Raw genomic sequence first — 22,960 nt, 5'->3', positions numbered from 1 at the left:
CATGATGAATTTAAACCTACTCAATCAATTATGTTTAGAAGCGCTAAGCTAAAATTCCAACCTAAAAGGTTGAAAACAAAAGGCTCAAGTTTATGGGTTGCCAAAGAAATAAGGACTGATGGAACTATTGAACTTGAAAGTCCATACTCCAGAAGAATTAAAATTGTAACCAAGAAATTGTTACAACAAAGGGCACATCCACCATGATTAAAATAGACATCAAGTTATATGACGTTAAACAAGCAGTTTTTGGGAGGCAACCCATGATATATTTTTATTTTTACTATTGATTGTTTATTCTTTTATTTTATTTTTCGCTTTGATACTAATTGATAAACTCAATGTTATTTTTTCAAAAATTGGAATTGTTGTGTAGGGAAACTCGCCTAGTTGAGATTATGGTACATAAAATTAAACAGGATGATTAGTTGGAACACAAAATGACAAGCAATAGGGAATTGGACTAATTAAGCCAAGTGATTGTGTGTGAATCTTAAATAGTTTGAGTTTTTCACTGATGAATTGATAATTGTGGTTGCTTATGTTGGGAAAAACGGGTAATTTTCCCACTAAAACAAAACCCTAACAAAGTTACCTGACAAATAATATTGAATAATAAAGCAGAATAATAAAAGAGATAAAGAGGAAAAAACACACCCGAAAATTGTTAATGGAGTTCGGCCAATTTAGCCTAATCTCCGAGCACAGCAAAAACAACTCACAGTGAAGGAGGAGAGTTTAATTTATAACTCTCAAACCTCCTTCCCAAACAATGAACCCACTGATGTGGGACTTGGGATTACGCCAAAATCAACAAATCTCCACCTTGACTTAATTTCAAGTCCCACCTAAAACAAATATTCTCAAAACATAACAAAAACAAACTTTGCAGTGCTTTAAATTTGCGCCTCCGGGCGCCAACTTCAAATGTGCAAGATATTAACCAAGTCTAAACAGTGTTCAAACTTGGTCCTTGTAACCACCTTGGTGAGCATATATGCAGGATTCTCCATAGTGTGAATCTTCTGGAGAACAATCTCCTTTTCTTCGAGAATCTCACGCACAAAGTGATAACGAACATCAATGTGCTTCGTCTGTGCATGAAAGACTTGATTCTTTACTAAATGAATAGCACTCTGACTGTCAGAATATAACTCAAGTTGTTTCTGACCAACTCCTAAGTCTTTAAGCAACCCATGAAGCCAAATTGCTTCCTTCACAGCCTCTGTAATCGCCATATACTTTGCCTCTGTCATAGACAAAGCCACCGTAGACTGCAAGGTAGACTTCCAACTAACTGGCGCTTTTGCTAAAGTGAACAAATAGCCAGTTGTAGACCGTCGCTTATCCAAATCACCTGCATAATCAGAATCACAATATCCAACTATGCATTGACCAAGTGATTCATCTTGCTCAAATGTCAATCCAACATCTAAGGTATTTTGGAGGTACCGTAGAATCCATCTCACAGCTTGCCAATGTTCCTTGCCCGGATTATGCATGTACCTGCTAACAACACTCACAGCCTGTGAAATATCTGGTCTTGTACACACCATTGCATACATCAAGCTTCCAACTGCATTTGCATATGGGACTTTCGCCATGTATTCTCGTTCTTCATCAGTCGTCGGAGATAAACGGCTACGCAAGTGGGGTACTTACAGGTTTTGTATCTTCATGTATACCAAAACGTTGTAGTACCTTCTGCAAATACTGCTTCTGTGACAGCCAAAGTTTTCCCCTCTCTCTATCCCTGTTTATCTCCATGCCGAGAATCTTTTTGGCTTCCCCCAAATCCTTCATCTCGAACTCTTTACTCAACTGAGCCTTTAACCTGTCAATCTCAACTTGGCTCTTTGCTGCAATCAACATATAATCAACATATAAGAGTAAGTAAATGTAGGAACCATCTTCAAGTCTGCGCAAATACACACAGTGATCATATTTGCTTCTCTTGTACTTTTGATCCTTCATGAACTTATCAAATCGTTTGTACCACTGTCTCGGAGATTGTTTCAACCCGTACAACGATTTGCTAAGTTTACAAACCCAATCTTCTTTACCATCAACCTTGTATTCTTCTGGTTGAGTCATATAGATTTCCTCCTTCAAATCACCGTGTAGGAACGCGGTCTTTATATCAAGTTGAGCTAGCTTCAAATTCAACTGTGCTACGAAGGCCAACAAAATTCGAATGGAGGAATGTTTAACAATTGGAGAAAATACCTCATTATAATCAATTCCCTCCCTCTGAGCAAAGCCTTTAGCAACCAACCTTCCCTTGTAGCGAACATCTTCTTTATTAGGAAATCCTTCTTTCTTTACAAATACCCATTTGCACCCAATTGCCTTCTTACCTTTTGGTAATTGTGCCAGCTTCCACGTCTTGTTCTTCTTCAAAGACTGCATCTCCTCTTCCATCGCACCTGCCCAATTACCACTCTCTGAACTCAAAATGGCTTATGGGTAAGTGGATGGAATGTCATCAACAGCTGGAAGTGCATAGGCAACCATATCCATGAAACGAGCAGGCTTATGAATATCTCGTCTTTGTCTTCTAACTGCAATTGGCACTGATTGTTGTTGAGATTCTTGGGTAGGAACCTCTTCCTCATCTGACTCTTCTTCTACCATAGGAGAGTCACTTGTGGTATTTCGTGTTGGGATCACCACTGTCGGCTCAAACTCCACCTGCTTCCGGGCACACTCCACCTGTTGTGGAGTACTATCAGCTCCTTCTGGATTTACCTTCTTTAACATGGCAGATTCATCAAAGGTAACATCCCTGCTGATAATCATCTTCTTTGCCTCTAGACACCATAAACGGTATCCCTTCACTCCAGGACAAAAGCCCATGAAAAGAGCCTTCTTTGCCCGTGGATCCAACTTTGATTCAATCACATGATAATATGCAATACAACAAAAAACATGCAAAGAATCATAATCAGTTGCAGGTTTTCCAGACCATACCTCTAACGGGGTTTTGCTATCTATAGCTGATGATGGCAAACGATTGGCGAGATGTTGAGCGTATGTCACAACCTCAACCTAAAACTCTCTGCCTAACTCAGTATTAGACAACATACAACGAACTTTCTCCACAAGTGTCTTGTTCATACGCTCCGATACCCCATTCTGCTGTGGTGTTTTTCTAACAGTGAAGTGTCGAACTAAGCCACAATCTTGGCATACCTTCAGGAACAGATCACTCTTGTATTCTCCTCCATTGTCTGTTCGGAGAACCTTAATCTTCCTTCCTGTCTGGTTTTCAACTTGAGTTTTCCACTTAAGGAAAATTTCAAGCACACCATTTTTGTTCTTCATAGTAAACACCCAAACTCTCCTGGAAAAATCATCCACAAAAGTGACAAAATAATGCCTACCTCCGATTGACGGAGTCTTGGCAGGTCCCCACACATCTGAATGCACATAATCCAGAATACCCTTGGTATTGTGAATTGCAGTGCCAAACTTCACTCTTCGTTGTTTTCCCTGAACACAATGCTCACAAAATTCAAGTTTGCAAGCCTTCGTACCTTTCAACAATCCCTGCTTGGTAAGAATTTGCAAGGATTTCTCTCCAGCATGTCCCAACCTCATATGCCACAACTTCGTTTCCTCAGCATCCTTCTTAGAGCTAGAAGTTGTTGCCGCTACTGTCCCCACCACTGTACTACCTTGGTAGTAATACAAATTGTTCTTCCTCACGCCTTTCAACATCATTAGTGCTCCTGAAGTTGCTTTAAGAATTCCATCTCCCATCGTCACAACTAGGCCTTTAGATTCTAAAGCCCCCAATGAGATGAGATTCTTCTTCAATTTTTGCACGTACCGTACATCCCGCAAAATTCTGGTGGATCCATCATGATTCCGCAGCTTGATTGAACCTATCCCAGCTGTCTTACATGGATTATCATTACCCATGTAAACAACTCCACCATCAAGTTCTTGAAATTCAAAGAACCAATCTCGAATGGGACACATATGATAGGTACAACCTGAATCCAATATCCACTCATCTGGATACGATGATGCTGAAAGCGAGACAATTAAAGAGATATCTGATTCCACATCACTTTTGCATTCTGCAACATTTGCATCTTGTGGAGCCTTCCCTTTCTTCTGCAGTTTTGGACAGTCTTTCTTCCAGTGTCCTTTCTCATGACAGAAAGCACACTCATCTTTGGCAACGACTCGACCTTTAGACTTAAACCTCCCTCTTCTCCCCTTTGTATGGCTTTGTTGACAACCTCTTGTCACCAATGCTTCTTCTTCTTGATTTGGCATTACAAACTCAAAATATAATATTCAATATTACAAATAATTTCAAACAACCCAAGGACGAACCTTCGGCTCTGATACCACTTGTTGGGAAAAACGGGTAATTTTCCCACTAAAACAAAACCCTAACAGAGTTACCTGACAAATAATATTGAATAAATAAAGCGGAATAATAAAAGAGATAAAGAGGAAAAAAAACACACCCGAAAATTGTTAACGGAGTTCGGCCAATTTAGCCTAATCTCCGAGCACAGCAAAAACAGCTCACTTTTATTATTATGGGAGAAGATATTACAAATTGGGATATTTAACAGTGAAGGAGGAGAGTTTAATTTATAACCCTCAAACCTCCTTCCCAAACAATGAACCCACCGATGTGGGACTTGGGATTACGCCAAAATCAACAGCTTAATTATTATTTTATGTTACATTATAAAAGAGCATGAAAATGATTAAGACATTTGTATTAATTAGAAACCCAAGACCAAATAGCCAACCTTTATTTAAATTGATTATATTTTTATGATAGTTTTTTAGAGCCAATAATGTTTTTATTATTATTATTGCACCCTGAACCTTGACTGATATATTTTCTTACCTATTGGCATGTTTAAGGAAGGAGAACATAGATGCAATTTATATATAGAAAAGGGGATGGTTGTTCTAGTTGTTTTAAAGTTTAAATAATTTATTTGGTTGGAAATAGGAATAATGTATTTACATTATCTTTGATGAAAAAAAGAAAAAGAAGAGAAGAAAAGAAAAAAGTTCATGTTGAAATCATGAATAAGTAAAGAAAAAGGGGAAAAGTATTAAAGTCAAAGAAATTAGTGATTAGATAGCACATATGAACTGAATTTGGACTGTAGGTATGTTCTTCTTCTTTTAAGTGTGCATTTTGTTATCTGAAAAACCAATATTTTTTTTGAAGCCCAACCTCATTATAACCTTGCAAAAGGTCTTAAAATTCATGTTCTAATGTGATTGTGATATGAAGATGAAATGTGAAGCAACTGTGATATGTGAGGATTCAGTGGAAATTGAGAGAAACGCTTAACTGTGAGAATATGAGAATAAATTTTTTGACAAATTGCCATTTAATTGTTTCAATTGTTATCCTGAAAGGTGATTGTATCTATATTTGGTTGTATTTGAAGTTGGAAGCACCATAATTTTCTAATTTAGTTGGTTCTTTAGTAAATAAAGTTATTTTGATATTTGAACTTGAATATGATTTATTTATATTCATTTACTTTGCTTGAGGACAAACAAGATTATAGGTTAAGGGGAGTTGATAAGTGTCATAATTAAGTAATATTTCACACAAAAAATATAGACACTTATGGATTTTAATTGATAAAATAGTTATAATTCAACCTCTAATTTAGGAATTTGAACCTTTTTACATATTTTTGGACTATAAGATGAATATTTACTATTTATTCCCAAATTTGTGTTAATTACAGGAATCTAGGGGAAAATGGAGATAAAAGGACTAAAGGAGAAATGACAAGTTAAATACAAGATGAAAAGACAAAGTTGGAGCATTGAAAACTCACCCAAACTCGCTTAAACTCACCCAAGCAAGATCACTCCAAAGGAACTCGCCCAAGGCTTGCTTAAGCGAGTTCACTCTAGTGAAGTTGTGATGAGTTAATTTACAATTACACATGTTTTTTTAGGTTGCACTTGGATTAGGATTTTTTATTAGCAAGATAAGGTGATAACTCAGTGAAGATTGCCACTGGACATGAACTTAATCAAGTGGTTAAGTAAGTGTGAATGTTCTCTTCAAAGAGAAAAGAGAAAAAGACATACTTAATGAATTAATGAACACAAAATTAAACATGATAATGGAGAAAGAAATGACGAAATAAAATGGAAGAGAATTAAATGGGATAAGAGGCAATGAATGCTTAGGCGTATGAAGCATCAATGGAGGTGAAGAGATGGGAGGAATCATGCCACTTAGGGGAGGAGAGCTCCAAGATGAGTGAGGAAGAGATAGCCACTTGCAACATTCTCTACCAAGATAAGACTCAAAGGAAAAAGAGAATATTCAGAATTTCACTCAAGTAAAGTTTCTTTACTCTAAATTCAATGTGTTTTACAATGGAGCAAAACACCCTATTTATAGCTACAAGTGCATGTTGATCAAGGATAGCACATGGGGGGAGGGGGAAGCACATGGAGAGCACTTTCTAGAAGCTAGGTTAAAAGTGTGGAGCAGATGAGTAGCTTTTTTAAAAGCTAAGGTTTCTACAAGCCTAAATTAGATTATTCTTCTTGGGCCAATGTGAGCCCAATTTATTACATTTTAATCCTGTTTAATAAAAAGACTAGAAGAAAGAACAATTGATATTTCGGTCCATGCTCGGGTGTTCTTCTCTTGAGGATCTTCTGAGGGATGGTGGGACCTTATGCCCTAGCCTGAAATGATTAACCTAACCTTGAATAGTTTTTTTGTGCTCGTGGTTATCTTCTTGTAAGGTTGGGTTATATAAAGTAGGCCTTTTTCTTGTGAAACTCGCTTAAGAAAGCAATATATCACTTGAGTGAGATGCCACTTAACTCAAGCCCAATTAGGTTAAATAGAAGGCGTGAGACATAACCCTAGACATCATTGAGAGGATATTGAGCGATAGAAAAATCTAGAGGAGACAACTGTCAAAGAGAAACATCATAGATCTTCTTTTCTTGCTTTCCATGCTTGTAATGACCAATATGAGTGACTAATTCTTCCCTTTGGGATTGAGAGTAATCTGTTTAAACTCTTATGTATTGAGGTTATATTTATTTATAATATTATGTTCTTGATTGATGATTGATATTATCAATTTATTATTAAATTTTGAATATTTATTCATGATTTTGATGCTTAGATTTAACTAGAAATTACTTTTAAGCATCTGACCTAAATGATAATGCTTAACATATTTGAATGCTAGAAATATATTTGAAATGTTAATTGCTTTAGAAAATTTGTTCGTAATGATAAGAGGTTTTTATAAATATGAGAGAAATCAATATTTAGAAGACATTCTTAATAATTTTGTATATGAGGAATCGATATGAATGATTTTTATATGTGCATCAATGACAATCAAGATGGAATGTTATATATTTTTATTCATTGAAAATAAAAATGAATGAGAACCACAATCCCAATTTTCCCAATTGACTCATTCAAACATTTATTTTGCTTTTATTTAATTTTTTTACAAATTCATGATACAAACAACCTTCCAAACAAACTTTTACACATTTTCTTATATTTAGTGAATGTTATACTTGAGATTTTAAAATATTTCCTTGTGGGTTTGATATTTGTCGTTAGGGACAATTTATTACTTATGAATCGAATCGGTACACTTGTTGTATAATAATAATCAACCATCTTACACATTCCACGTTTAGAGATTGTCTAGTCAATTTAACATAAGGAGATTGTCTAACATGTTTAACACCATGAGACTATCAAGTACATTATGCACAACTAGATTGTCTAACAAGTTAATTATTGTGAAACCATCTAACAAGTTAAAATTGTAAATTTTCTATTGTTTAAGCTTTGATACCTACACATCAATTAACTTTTTATACCTTTAACACATCTTATAGTGTTTGTTATCATCAAAACTCATAGACTCTCTTATCATGAGACCGTCTAACGAGTATTAAATAATCTAGTAGAGACTAGACTGTCTAGTATCTTAACAAATCCCTCCCAATAAGTATCATTTTCTTTTAACCCTGTTCAATCAAGGAAGTTTTCTGCTTAGTGAATCCTTCTTGAGAAGCATTGCATTCAAATTAACCCTTCTTGGCCAAGAAAATTTTCACATAAGTGAATAACTCTCAAGAAGTATTGTATATTGTTGATCGCTTTAAACTAATCACAATTTGGCTCAAATATAGCCCTCAAACCACTTCTTATGCTTCTTAGTTGAGAAAAGGATTATCAACTTACAAGAAAATTTAATGTTAACGCGATAAAGGCCTAGAATTGCAAGATTATATAGAAATCAAAATGCAACATTTAAGTAGGAAACAAAATAATAAATATAAAAAAGAGAAATCCGAAAAGAGTACATATGTTACTAAAAAAATAGAGGGGCATCTTGACACTTTCAACCAAAAAATACAAGGAATACATCTATTACAAGGGAATCATGTCCTCCTTCTTGGCGACAACAATCTCACCACCAACGTCAAGGAAAGGGGAAGGCACACCACCATCTACCTTGATGGAAACCAAGTAGAGGAAGCCCAAGCCCAAAGGATCACTAAGAGCATGGCTAGAGCATTGGGTAAAGAGCATTAAATGATGACTCTTCTTGCAATTTCTCTTGTATAGTTTAGTAGGTGTGGATATTAAATAAAAGTGTGAATAGTTTAGGGGAGGGTGTAGAAGCACTTTAGAGGGTGCTGAAAATAGGAAATTGATCACAGTTGCCTCATGACCAGATAGGCGTCGATTTGAGTTTGCATTTGGAGGGAACTTTTGAATTTCATTTGCTTTTCATTTCAGCCCTATTCTATTATAAATAGAGAGGTTAGGCTCTTGTAAATTCAGAATTTGATAATTGATGAAAAGAAACTCTACTCAAATTGAGAGAGAACTTTGTGAGATTTGATCTCCTTTCCTAGTCTCATCTTGTGTGCTTTTGGAGGGCTACAAGTGGCGACAACCATACACTCATCTTGGAGCTTCCATCACCAAGTGGCGTGTTTCATCTCCAACTCCATTCCAAATGATCTTCAACCATCTAATTCTTCTTCCTTTCATCTCCATTTTCATTTCCAATCAGTAGTTTAGCTTGTTCTTCAATTTCTACTATTTATTCTTGGTCTAGGTGTTGTTTTAAGTTTCTATTCGGTGCATCTTGTTCCTATATTGATTTCAATCGGTAGGATTTGTTCTTGATAGTTTTGTTCGGTTTGATACATTACATGTATTAATTGTGTTTCTATTTGTGTTCTTGAGTTGTTCTTGCTTTCCTTTTCAATTCTGCCATATGTTTGTGTTAAGGACATGACACTCATGATTCATATGAGTTTGGCTCTTCATTTGGATGATATTATCCTCAATTGAATTGTCCTTAAGCCTCCTTAATGTGTTGTTTCTTATTTAGTGTCAATCCAACTCATATCATGCCTCTTCATTCGTGATCTCTTTGATCAAAACAAAGTTCTCTTTATAAAAATATTTCTCAACATCACCCTAGTCAATAGGAATCTGGTAAAAGACTTGTTTCAAAGCCTTCAAAAAATTAAGCTCATGTTGGTCAAGAATAAACTAATGTCCCTCTTGCAAATCCTTCTTCAATTGTTCATTCCTAAATTGTTGAAGACCTTGTATTTCCAACTGAAGCCTTTTCTTTTCTACAATTAACCCTGCCACCTTCTTCGACAATGCCTTATTCTCGAGACTGTAACGAGAATGAACAATCTAGCTCTCATTTTGTTTCCTAATGAGGTGTTTGCATTTAAAGATTCTTATAAATAAATTCCTAACTTAGGAAGCTCTTTCTTCAACATTTCTATCTCTTCATTACCCCCTATTGGATGCCTCATTCCCTAATCGTTCCCTAATTGTTGACAACTCTATGAAAGCATCTATCATCACCTAAGAAAGTAGAGTTATTAATTTATCGCTCTAACTGGATAAGGTTGAATGATACCTTATTGCCTAACCTTAACGCGGTTCCAAAGAATTCGCAAGGGAGTGGTAGACGTTTTCAAGAACTACATTGGCTCCTTTTTAGGGAACACGTCGAGGATGATTGCGTTGTTTTTTTTGTGTTTGTGTTTTTTTAGATGTTTACTTTTGCTAAATTTTCTCACCAATTACAAATATCATGGGTTCCATCAACCCAAAGGGTAAATCCTACTTTAATGTTCTTTTCCTGAAGTGTCAATTCCTTGCATCCAAGAAAGAGGTCGCGATCTTGGTTATTGTTATGCCTTAGTTGTAGCTCATTGACAATCAGCTCCATTAGACCCTTAAAGAAAGCACAAAAAACCAACGCATACCATCCAGGTCAGCCTAGTGACACGGTGACTAATATACATCAAGGGTTGGTAGCTTCTTGGGGAGTTGGTCGAGTACGAAAAAAGTCTCTAATCCCCTAGGGTAATCATAAATCTTAGCCAAGAATGATACTTCATCGAACTCTTCATCTAGTAAAACAAAAACTTTGGTTTTTCACCATAAAAACTTTGGACCACTGGTATATACAAAATCCTTAAAAAACCCCCCTTTGATAAGATGAAGTAAATGGAACCAAAATACAGGACTTGATTCAGCCAATCAAGGATAACCAACCCATTTGCTTGCGATGGCGACTATTGAACAAATGCAAAAACACTTGAGGGGTTGAATTCAAATGCAAGATGGTGTAGAGTATCCAAATTGCCTATATAAAAGCCTAACTTTTGAGTTATAGTTGTGTATGAGCCGCATAAAAACAAGGAGCACCCCGATAATGAACTCGTTCAAGGGAAATCAAACATGAACATCAGTCAATAAGCATACATAAAAGTAAAAGAAATCTTTTGTCGAACCTTCTTGACCATGACAGACATCGTCATTGACCTAACAATGAAGAAAACAATTACATTATCCGCAACACTATCCTCTAAAATGTCAACACTCATGACGAAAGACCGAAGTATCGAATGTTAAGTGTTTAGACGATCCAATCATGTTTAGAAAGTCTAACAATGTGAGTCTACAAACAAGTTTTGATGGTAACAAGAAATCTATAATGATAAAATAACTACCAAAACACTTTAAAATGATAAAATAAAAATGCTAGACCATAAGATGTACGCATATGTTAATAGGAATAGGCTTAACATCATACGGAACTAACCGACGATGATCATGCTATGAAAGAGTTGCATCAAAGGTTCTAGCGAGACTATAGATGATGTCTACAAATGAACTCCATGGACCATGCTATCAAATGGAACACTTGAAAGACAATGAGAGCACCAGTAAAGCGCCAGAAAATGATCAAGTTATGAACATGAGAGACGATGATGCGCAAATGAATAAGGAAGTTTCCAAACATAGAATTTCCATTCTATATAATGTTTAAATGATTGTTATATTTTTTCGATAATCATTTTAATATTATGAATGAAAATAGTTTGAATCAAAATGAATAGCTGAAAACGAAAATAGAATATGTTTTTAGTATTGATACAAGGTGTAGGTACATATGGCTACAGAAAGGGGGGGTTGAATGAAGTCTAAACTCAATTTGTTTTTTATTAACTCAAGATAAAACATAGATTATAAAATATGAGGGATAGAGAAAAGTATGCACAAAGATTTATATTGGTTCACCCTAAACACTTGGGCTAAAGCTCCCCGCTTAAAAGCCTTAAGTATTATCCATCTCTCTAAGTAACTAGTATTCTCCACCTCTCTTGGCAATTTATTAAACACCTCTCCAGGAAAATAATCTTAATCTCCCCTTAAGATCAAGACCTCTCAACAAGTGAGAAAACACTCTCAACCAGAGAGCAAACAATGAAATCTTACAAGTTTATCTTCACATAGTGAATGATTTGCAATATAGCTCAATCCCCAAACTATGAGTGTTGTAAACAACAGATATGAAATATTCTCTCACACTTGAACAATAAACGCTTAATCACTTTTGGTAATCTTGTATCTCATATTCTTGTATGTATCTTTTTAATCTTCAAGGTCTTTATATAGGCTTCAGATTGTGATTGTTGAAACTTTGATTCCTCTATTTGTTCGCATAGTCGTTAGACGTTGGATATGGAAACCTTTGCTCTTGATTGATTCTTTTGCATCTTGGACTTCAATTGTATTTGAATTGTTTCTTCTTTCAGTCCCAATGTGAATGTTGATTAATTATAATTGTAATACTTGTACATGGAGAGGTGTAGGATACTCATTGTCTGGAGAGGTGTTGAATACTTGTGTTGATAAAGACTCTTAAACAATTTGCTTAAGGGGATTGGATGTAACCAAAGTTGTAGGTGAACGAGTATAAACTCTCTCTATCCTTTATCTTTTAGATATTGTATTTTCCTTTACAATTTTGAAAGTACTGAAATTGAGTTCATACTCTATTCAACCGCCCTACTAGAGTCCAATTGTACACTCACCTAATACTTTTGGAGCACTCATACACCATAGCCCATCTTTCTTTAACCTTCCCTTATACTTCTTTTTTCAAAATGTGTGACACCTCCTTATACGCATCGAGTTGATTTTGAATACAACTGTACTTTTCTTGAATGAATCAATGTTTGTATGAGATTTTTTTTTGAAAAATAGAGCATATATATGATTATAATTTAAAGGTATTATGAAACATATTTTGTGGAATATATTCAAGAGAAATTGGACATATACTTGAAATGATTTAATCTTAGTATGAACTTTAATATATTATCATTGCGTTTGAAACTAGAAAGTGTTGATAATGTTTCTGAAATTATATTTGAGAATTGAAAGATCTGATAATTCATAAATTATCTAAGATATTGTTTTCAGCAATACTTATACTTTAATATAGAAATTATATTGATAGATGAGTCTCACAAAATGTTTCTAAATATGTTTTAGGAAAACATAAAGACGCATACAAAGTCAACATCCAAAGTTTTCAAACTCAGCGTCTGACCATGAGAAATCATGAAAATGATGATAATATTAATGCAATAAGGCATTAAAGCGCCATTCAGTTAGTGCCTAGAGAAAACATGTGCAAACAATCCCAATCTAAAGATTTATCACAAGGCAAAGAAGCATTCAAAGCTTGTATCAAAACATTCCAAATTCAACGTTTGATACAATGAAGATTCAATACAACGTTCTTATTTAGTTTTTTAAGGAAACTATCAAAGAACGATTACATGATGAAGAAGGTGAAAAACACAATCCAAGCATTACATATATACGCTATCAATTAGAGCAATGAGTTTCTATATCTAGCATCCAACAACTATGTTAACAAAGAGAAGAATAAAACTCTCAACAATCACAATCTGAAACATATATAAAGACCTTGAAGGTGAAGAAGATAACATAACAATTACATGAAACAAAGCTTATAAAGCGAAATTGTATTTTGAGTGTGTATAGTCTTATTGAGAGAATATTTCTTATCTGCTGTTTAAAGCATTTATATTTTGGGGAGTGAGCTAAACATTGTAAATCCTTCACTATGTGAAGATAACCCTATACACTTCCATTGCTGCTCTCTGATCAAGAGTGTTTTCTCACTTGTTGAGAGGTCTTAGTCTCAAAGGGAGATTAAGTCTGATTGCTTAGAGAAGTGTTGAATACTTATACATGGAGAGGTGTATGATACTTATTGTCTAGAAAGATGTTGGATACTTCTCTGTTGATAAAGACTCTTAAACAATTTGCTTAAAGGGATTGGAAGTAACTGAAATTATGGATGAATGAGTATAAGCTCTCTCTATCCTTTATCTTTTATATTGTATTTGCCTTTACAATTTTGTATGTATTGAAATTGAGTTAATACTCTATTCAACTCCTTCTTGATTGCAAGTGTACTTTCACCTAATGTTCTCATCAGCCTTCCCTTATACTTCTTTTTTCAAAACGTCTGACACCTACTTATTTTCTTTCTAAGATTATTATAATCGAGTAGAACAAACACTAAACCTTAGACAAAACTAAGAATAAGTGGTTCCAACGGCATAATAACCCCCTATTTAGAGGTGTCAAGTTAAAAGGGATAACATGGGGTTGCGAACTCCCAACAGTTAGATCACCTCAAATCTAATGATGCAAACAAACCATCCAAATTATAACACCTGACAGCCATCATTAATCATGCAACAACAAAAACAAACTACTAAAATAAAAATATATTATTAAATTATAAAAAGATTTTTATTAAAAGTAATTATAAAAAGATTTTTATTAAAAGTAATTATAAAAATATATAGTTTTTTATAATTTTGTTTTATGTACTTTTTTTATTGTGTAGGTGGTTTTTTTTTATTAAGAAGAATTATTTAAATTTAAAAAAGTAGTTATTTAAAGAATGAAATTTAATAAATTATGTTTTTTTTTAAATTTAAATTTCTATAAAGTTTTTAAAATTCAAATTTTTAATTTAAAATAAATAATAGTTAAATTTTATTATATTTTAATATTATAAAGAATAATATTAAAAAACAAAATATGTACACAAAAAAGGAAATCCACCATATATTGGATCCATTAAAAATGAAAAGAAAATTGTGATTAGGTTAATCCTTAAATTTTCTCTATATATATTTTGCTGCCAATTTATTTTTTAATTTAGGGTTTAAGTTTGTTTTACTTGATTAAAATTATTAAGTTATATATATATATATGTATATTATAAATTAATAATTATAAAAGGTATAATTGTTAATACAACTTTTAATGTCATGATATTTTATATTTGTAGAAAAACAAGATCTCCACCTGAATAATCAATAGTTAATAATTAGTATATGAGGCTCGAACATATCTCTTAAATGGTATATGTCTGTGTCGAACACAAGAATAGGATACCAATACTCATAGGACACGTATCAGTGAAGTGTTCAATTAAAAAAATATTTGTAGGATTTCTAAAAATTCTAAGACGGTTCTAACACAATTTTAGAAAAGAGAAATACATTAATTTTCTAAAAATCAAACTTATTGTATAAATTTTTATTATGAATACAGAAATAAGGAACAAATCTTTTTGAATCAACCATGAGAAACATTTTTCTGTTACAAAAAACAATTGAAACATACTTGTGCACATAAATCTTTATTGTCAATTTATATAATTCATAATTATATAATATATAGATTTGTATCCTACGTTTTAGAGATTATACGTATCTCCATGTCCGAGTCAGTATCATATCAATGTCCATATTAGTGTTTGTGGTACATAGGTTAGTATTTTATATTTTATTCGCATTCACTTATATATATTAATATATTTTTAGTGTTAATTAATTTATATTTTTGATATTAATTATTTTTGTAAGTTATTATTATAATTTTATTTTTATATTTGTTTTTTGTTTTCTCCTATTTTACTTTTTGAAAAATAATCTATATTACTTATATTCTTCACAAAAAATTAAAAATTATTATTATTTATTATTTTACATAGTGTCTATTTTTGGTGGTTAGAATAATTTAGACCAACGCGGGAGAGCATATTGTTTCTTTTGTAAAAGGAGAAAATGGAATAAAGGCAATGCAAGATCCCATTTAATAGATAAGATTGTTTTTTCTTTGTGACTCAGTGATATTTCAACACACATGCCCACGTTTAAACCATGGTGATTTCACTTTCACACCTCTCCACAACTTTAATTTCTTCTATACTTAATAAGGTTTTATTTTAAATTATTTTTAAGAAAACGTGGATTGTAGAAATTTCATCATCTAATAATGCTCCTACAATGCATGTTTTTCAAACTGCTTTATTCTTCTAAAATAAATCAATTTAAATTTTTTTTCCTCATTCTCATTTTAATTCTCAAACTAGACTTTATTTACTATTTTCTTTGAGAATTTGACTTTCAGAAAGCTAAATTCTTAATGAAAACTGAATTCTTAAGGTGAAACAATCCCAGTACTTTTTTTCATTTAATTTTTTTGAAAAAGCTAAGGTGGAATTTGGCTTATGGGAAACCAAAGTTTAACCAGTTCTTCTATACGAAATTGCGTAAAGAATTAAATCTTCAAGCACTCAAATTTAAAGATAACAAAAATGGTTGTAATCCGTATGAGTTTGATTTAACAACCAAAACATTCTTATTTTTATTTTATATAAATCTTATTCATATCTTTTACCCACACTCTTATTCTTTATTTATATTCATCTCTTTCATTTCCACATTCACACACTCATCTCCTTCATCTACCATAAAACAATTTTGTCCTCACACTCAACTTATTTTTTTTATATTTTATTTTTGTTGAAGATGTCCATGAAAGTGTTGTACAAGAAACTTTTTTTTTAAATTTTACTATTATCAGCATCATTTACACAAATTAAACTAATATTAAAAATAAATTAATTTAATGTCAGCTTAGTGAATATTAAACAAATTTTAAAATAAAAACACATTATAGTCAATACTAAACTATTTTAATTAAAAATAAATTTAAGAATTAATAATAAATTAGTGTTGACTTATTAACACTATACTTATTATAAACATTATATGACAATATGATGCATTACAAATATAGTATGTGACATTTATTTGTGAGGAAAAAGTGTTTTTAAGATGAACTCATGATCATACTATACTACAGAATAAATTGAAAATTGTATTATTCATGAAAAGGGAATGAAGTAAAAAAAGTCCTCTTCTTTCCTTTTAACAAGTATCTTGCTTGGCCCTTGATCCATGCAAAAACCATACCCAACAAGCAATCAACAAATCAAAAGATGCTTGCACTCTAAGGTTATATGCATGGTTCAGAAACAAGCTACAACAATAATTGGATTGATTAAATATGAACACCCCAATCTACAAAGGTATACTTGGATGAAGGGTGATTCTCTAAGAGCATCAAGCTCTTATGACTTTCTCTTCTTACAAAGCATTATATTTATTTATTTTATTTTTGGCACAAAGCAAATAAAAGAGCCAATACCTAAAGAACACAACACAAGGAATGTCTTTAGTTGTCTCTTTATTAAAGAATGCTTTCATGTTCTCATCTTTCCCCGTTTAAGATTCTAAAATTGAAACCCTAATTAATTATGTGAACCACATTGCACAGATAACCTCTTCTCACAGGTAATCCAAAAATTGCTTAACTTGATGAGTTAACCCTATCAATCTTGGCCTACACTCAAAGAACAAAGAACAAGGGGCATCACACTTAATATCCAAACCCCTTTTACTCCCAATATCTCAATTCCAATTTCTGTTCTCCAAAGATGTCTCTTCAAGGTCAGCCACAACAACCAGTCCAAGTTTATCCAACAAATCAGCCACCTTCATCTCACCACTCAAAGGGGTCTTTTGGGGCAGTTTTCATTGTCCTTGGCATAATACTAGTGATTTCTGTGGTTGCTTGCTTCCTTGGGCGCCTTTGCAACAAGCGCTACAACAGCCACAGTAGCAGCCAGAGACCCCCTAAGCAGCAGAGGCCACAGATCCATGATTTGCGTCCAAGAGATGAAGGGGACATTGAATTTGGGGTTGACAAAAGAATGCCACCACCAATTATAAGGACCAAAGGGCAAGGTCATGGTCATGGTCATGGTCATGGAGCAGGCACTGCACCACAGCGGCATGTTAATGATAACATGAAAGAATTTGAAATGAGACCTGGCCATGGAGAAGACCTTAGAGCAGGTGCATGATGGAACTCCACCTTATGTATACTTACCAATCTTCTTCTCACAATCATTCTGTGTCTCTTTCTATTTGATCTTCTGTGCTGTTCTGTATTACATTTTCAGCAGTTTATGTTGTACTGTAAATGTTAATCATGCTTTCTACTTTTCTTAATATTATATCATTTTTTATATGATCTCACCTGAAATCTATGGGAAATGCGTATCTATTAACACTGTATTTTTTTTCTTTGAGGTAGATTAAAAGTAAAATCAATAGCAATAAAAGTTAGCTTAGCAGACAAAAGACTGTAGGTTTAATTCCTCTACCTTGTGACATGCCCTCTTCTTGAAATATGAAAACCTTTCTTCCCTTTAACCTTTTGTCTGTTAAAAATAGCAATTTATTATAAAATTAAAAGTATTTGGTTAGTGTTTTTAGTCTACCTAAATTACTTTGGGCTCCTTTTTATTCATCTTTTGTTTAATTGATATTTTAAGGGTTATCTTGTTAAGTCTTTAACTGTTTGGCATCATCTCCATTTAACTTAAAAGTGGATAACATCCAGTTTTATATGCATGGTCAATTCATTTATTACAATGTTTCATTTATAACATTTCTAGAGTTCTGCTATAAATCTTTGTTGATAAAAAGAAAATTTAATTTAAAATAAAGGAATATAAAAATCTAATTTATTATGTTTGTAAATTACTTCCAATAGTCTTATCTTCAACACTTCTCTTTACTTTGAAATTACAAACTTTAACCTTTTGTATCAATAATTCAAATCTAACTTCTACAAATTTGTGTACTATCTTCTTGTTCCATAAATTAATTATAATATTTCTAATCCAAAGAGTGTTTTTTTATCACCAATCCAAAGAGCCTTTAATGTAACTATAATTAGTTTGGTAACTTGAGAAAGAACTTCATTAGTGCAGAATCTCAGGCTTACGAAAACAGTATGAATTTCACTCATACCACCTGGTTTTCTAAGTCCAAAAACACAATGCGGAGAGTCGTTATGCAGAAGTGGTAAAACATTCGGTGGAGGTGAGAAGGTGTATGAATGAGGTGGTTGGCAGAATTGACAAGTGGCAATTTCTATGCCTTTACATATAGCTTTATACATCTTTGCTGGAACAACTTGGAATATGCATGTGTCTCTATAAGGCCACAATCCCCTACTTGGTTTTACTAGGTACCATAAAATAGACTATGCAGATGTAGTTTTTTTTTTGTCTGTAGGAGGATTTTGAGATTTCTTTGTAATTGTTGGGACTGGTTTTTAATATTTTTGAACTGGAATCGGAGGTAGTGTCGGGTTTCATGGTTTATGTATACGGGTTGAGGTGCCCCTGAAATACCTCCTTTATTTTATTTTATTTTTTGTTGAAAAAAAAAAAAACTTCATTAGTGCAATGTATGAGTCTTGAAAGAGTACTTAGTGCAAATATGATATTAGGTTTTGTGGTAATAAGATGCATTAGATAATCAATTGATATTCACTTGTCTTATTGACTCCACCATCTTTGTTGAATTTCTTATTGACTCCACCTTGTTGAATTTTTTCTTCTATATATGAGGGTTGAACTACTTCTTATTTTGTAATTCTCCATGTAAAAATTTTACATGATTTCTTTTGCGCATTTTTTTGACATTAAAAAACTCCATCTTTATCTTACCTTAATTCCCAAGAAAAAATCAAAAACCAAGATTTGTCATCTCAAATACTTTGAGCATTTTCAATTTTGAAATCCATTATTATCTTTTTACTGTCACAAGTGTTTATCAACATAGAATAGATAGAAACTATAATTAAATTAGTGCCAACCATTTTTACATATAATATAGCTTCACTTGGACTTTTAACAAATCCAATTTTTTTTGAATAAATTCTACCATACCAAGTCTTAGGGGCCTTTTCAAAACCATATTCTTTAGCTTATATACTTCGTGTTTTTGTCCCTTAACCTTAAATCTTCCTGGTTACTTTATAAATGTCCCCTCCTACAAATAACCATTTAAAAATAAAAATTGTACATCTAGATGGCGATGTTGGTTGGGTATCTCTGAATGATACTCAACATGGTTCTCTATACATCCTCTTTCAAGAATTTCAAAAATATTTTTTCAAACTGAGATGCATGTCACAAGACTCTTAGAAATAACTTTTCTTTTATCATAACCATACTCCTTAGTTTCTCTTATAGTGGTAAAGACATGATAAATTCAAGTCAAGAGTCGAGTGCCTCTTTTCAATTGAGGATAAAATAGATTGAAACAATAAAAAATCTTCATCAACCAATAAGCAATAAAAGTATCCTTAGGGTGCCTCTCGTCGAGGATCCTATTCTTTGGTAAGGCTCCTATATCTCGTTAATACCTTTGAATATTGTCTATTTTATCAGTATTTACTAAATTTTCTTTGTGGGTAAAGATTTTGATTACAAGAAGCTTTTTTCTAAGGTTGGTGCTGACTTCCAAAAACCTTAAAAAAAGATGAAGGGTGAAACAATTACGAGTGATGAATGTTCGCTAGTTGTTATTAAGAAGAAAATTGTTACATGTACAACAATTGTCGACCCTTTGTTGCCCTATAAGCTTAAAAATATGAACATTTTGTAACAAGTTCGCAAAGAGGTACGAATTCTAAAAGAAAATTAATTAATTTTCTTTTTGTGAGAACTTTATGAAGTTTTGAGTTATAATAAGAACTCAAATATGATCTTATTAGGGTAACCTATGGTAATCAACCCCATGATTTATTAAAGTTGGTGATGACTAATACTTAATTTAAGTTTCTACGTCTTCCTCGAACTGGAGACAAGTTAGGTGAGACTCGAAGTCAAGTCCCTTGAGAAATGTTCAAAGAAGCTTTAACCATTATACCAATCAAATTTTGTTGTCATGTTATGATTATTATATATACTTATTAGTATGATTATCAATATTAATATAATTAAATATTATTAATATTATTAATATAATTAAATATAATTAATATTATTTATTATTATTATTTATGAATATTAATTATGATTTTATAATTATTTATATTATTATAATATTTTTAATATTATATGTATATGATCATTATGATAATAGTTGGTAGGTAATAGAAATCTGTAGGTGATAGTTCGTAGGTAATAGAGATTCGTGGGTAATAGTTGGTATGTAATAGAGATTAGTGGGTAAAAGTTGTTAGGTAATAAGATTCGTTAGTAATAGTCGGTAGGTAATGTTGAATTTACCTACGAATTCAGATATGTGAATTAAAATTCGTAGATAATACTGATTTTTTTTAGTGAAATATCAACTTATGGATTATCAAATCACAAAAAAATTAAATAAAGAAGCAAAAATACTAACACTAAATGAAAGACATATATAAAAAATAAACAATACTAATTACGTGAGACTTTAGCTAGTTACATCTAACCTAACAAAATAGGTTAACTCATCATTGTCACGAAGATCCCAAAAAGCAAAGATGAACAATGGAGGAGGATGAAAAATGAAAGGGAAGAAAGGAGAACTCCAAACATAAGACCTTTAAACCTATTTTAAGAAAATGAAGTTATGAGTATATAATAATAATAATAATAATAATAATAATAATAATAATAATAATAATAATAATAATAATTAGAGATTTAAAAAAAAAGAAATCTTTCTAAAATGAACAAACAAATTAAATAATTGCATAAGTAAAATAAAATTTCAAGACTAAAGTTAGTATGAACACGTTTCAACTTCATTGTACATATACTATATCGTCACTAATTTATTTTTATTATTGAAATTATTTATTTATCAATAGAGAATAAAATAAATAAAATTGGAATATCAGGAAAAGATGCTTCAACCTTTATATAAAATATAATTAATTATAGACTAGTTGATATAATCTTCATTCTCAATCTTACAAAGACGAATGTACTAACGATTAAAGCAATCTCCCATAATCATATCCCACTGGTGTAGAAACACACAACGAGTGCGACTATTTTGAATATATAAATGTGGTTATATAGCCGCATTTGATCAACACACACTTGTAAATCGAAGAGATACAAATGCGGTTATATAGCCGCATTTATAAATACCATTTACAAGTGCGGCTATTTCTTTTAGCCGCACTTGTATATGCTTTAAATTAAAAAAAATAATAAATATGTTTAAATGTAACCCACAATGTACAAATTATTTATAAATAATATACAAATTATAATACATAAAAAATAAATTCAAAATATTAAAGAAAAATTTTAAAAATTTAAAACAGAACACTAACCTTGTGTGTGAACCAACGTTGGTGGTGAAGAGTGGCAGGGGAGCGCCAACAACGACGACGACAACGGAAGCGGTGGCAGAGAAACGAAGCAGCAATGAAGATGAGAATGTCAATGGAACAGTTCGACCACAATGCAAGGAGAAAAAACAAATATAAGGAAAACGAAAAAATTGTATACATAGTGAAGATGCAGAGGAAGAAAGCGATTCAAGAAACTCACAATGTCATAAATTAATGAAGATGCAGAAGAAGAGATGAACTGCAAACGTACGCAAGCGCAGGAACAGTGAAAACGAAAGGTAAAGTGGAGAAGAAAATATGAAAGTGGTGTTGTACTATTCAAATTTTAGGGTAAAAAAGGATTTACAAATGCGATTATTTGTATAACCGCACTTGTAAATAAAAACGTTTGATTTACAAATGCGATTATACAAATAGCTGCATTTGTAAATCAAATTAATTTAAAAAATGCCACTGCGTTTTTTACGAATGCATTTGAGCGCAAAACCACACTTAATAAAGAGTATTATTTTCATATTTTGTACTAGTGCACATAATGATTATTGAAAGCATGAAATTCTTAATATCTTTAAGTCATTGTTAAAAGCATGAACTTCTTAAGATTGTATAATGACTGATTAAATATAATGACAAAATCTCATTGCATCAACAATCTGCATTTTCATTTACTTAGGTATTTGGGAGGGGAAAATGAGATGCAATTAAATTTACAAAGTAAATCAACGGATTAAAATATTTTTTTTGTTTCTAATAAAAAGAAAAGATGTTTTTAATTTATAATTACGATGTAACTAAAAAAAATTATATCAACAATAAATTAATCAATTTATTCATTCTTTAAGGAAATAAAATCTCTTCTTTGTTTTAAAGATAAAAAAAAAAGCATCCCAAAACAGTACTTTTGATGCAAACATCAAGTTCTATGCATCGATTCCATGTCTTAAAAGTAAAATTTATCACAAGCTATGACTAATACGAAAATATTGAATCAGGAAA

At 32.2% G+C, this 22,960-nt stretch overlaps 1 protein-coding gene across 1 annotated transcript; it reads left to right on the top strand.

The window, feature by feature from the left end:
• Nucleotides 1–17,094: 17,094 nt before the first annotated feature.
• Nucleotides 17,095–17,842, top strand: LOC137806546 (uncharacterized). The gene has a single exon (XM_090300011.1). It carries the CDS (start codon nt 17,244–17,246, stop codon nt 17,670–17,672), a length of 429 nt encoding a protein of 142 aa, XP_090156137.1. The 5' UTR covers nt 17,095–17,243; the 3' UTR covers nt 17,673–17,842.
• The last annotated feature ends 5,118 nt before the right edge of the window (nt 17,843–22,960 follow it).

This window comes from Phaseolus vulgaris, chromosome 3 (genome assembly GCF_051622355.1).
Source record: "Phaseolus vulgaris cultivar YP4 chromosome 3, ASM5162235v1, whole genome shotgun sequence".
Lineage (NCBI taxonomy): Eukaryota > Viridiplantae > Streptophyta > Magnoliopsida > Fabales > Fabaceae > Phaseolus > Phaseolus vulgaris.
Note: the sequence above shows the minus strand (reverse complement) of the source record. Positions and strands in the feature narration are given on the sequence as shown.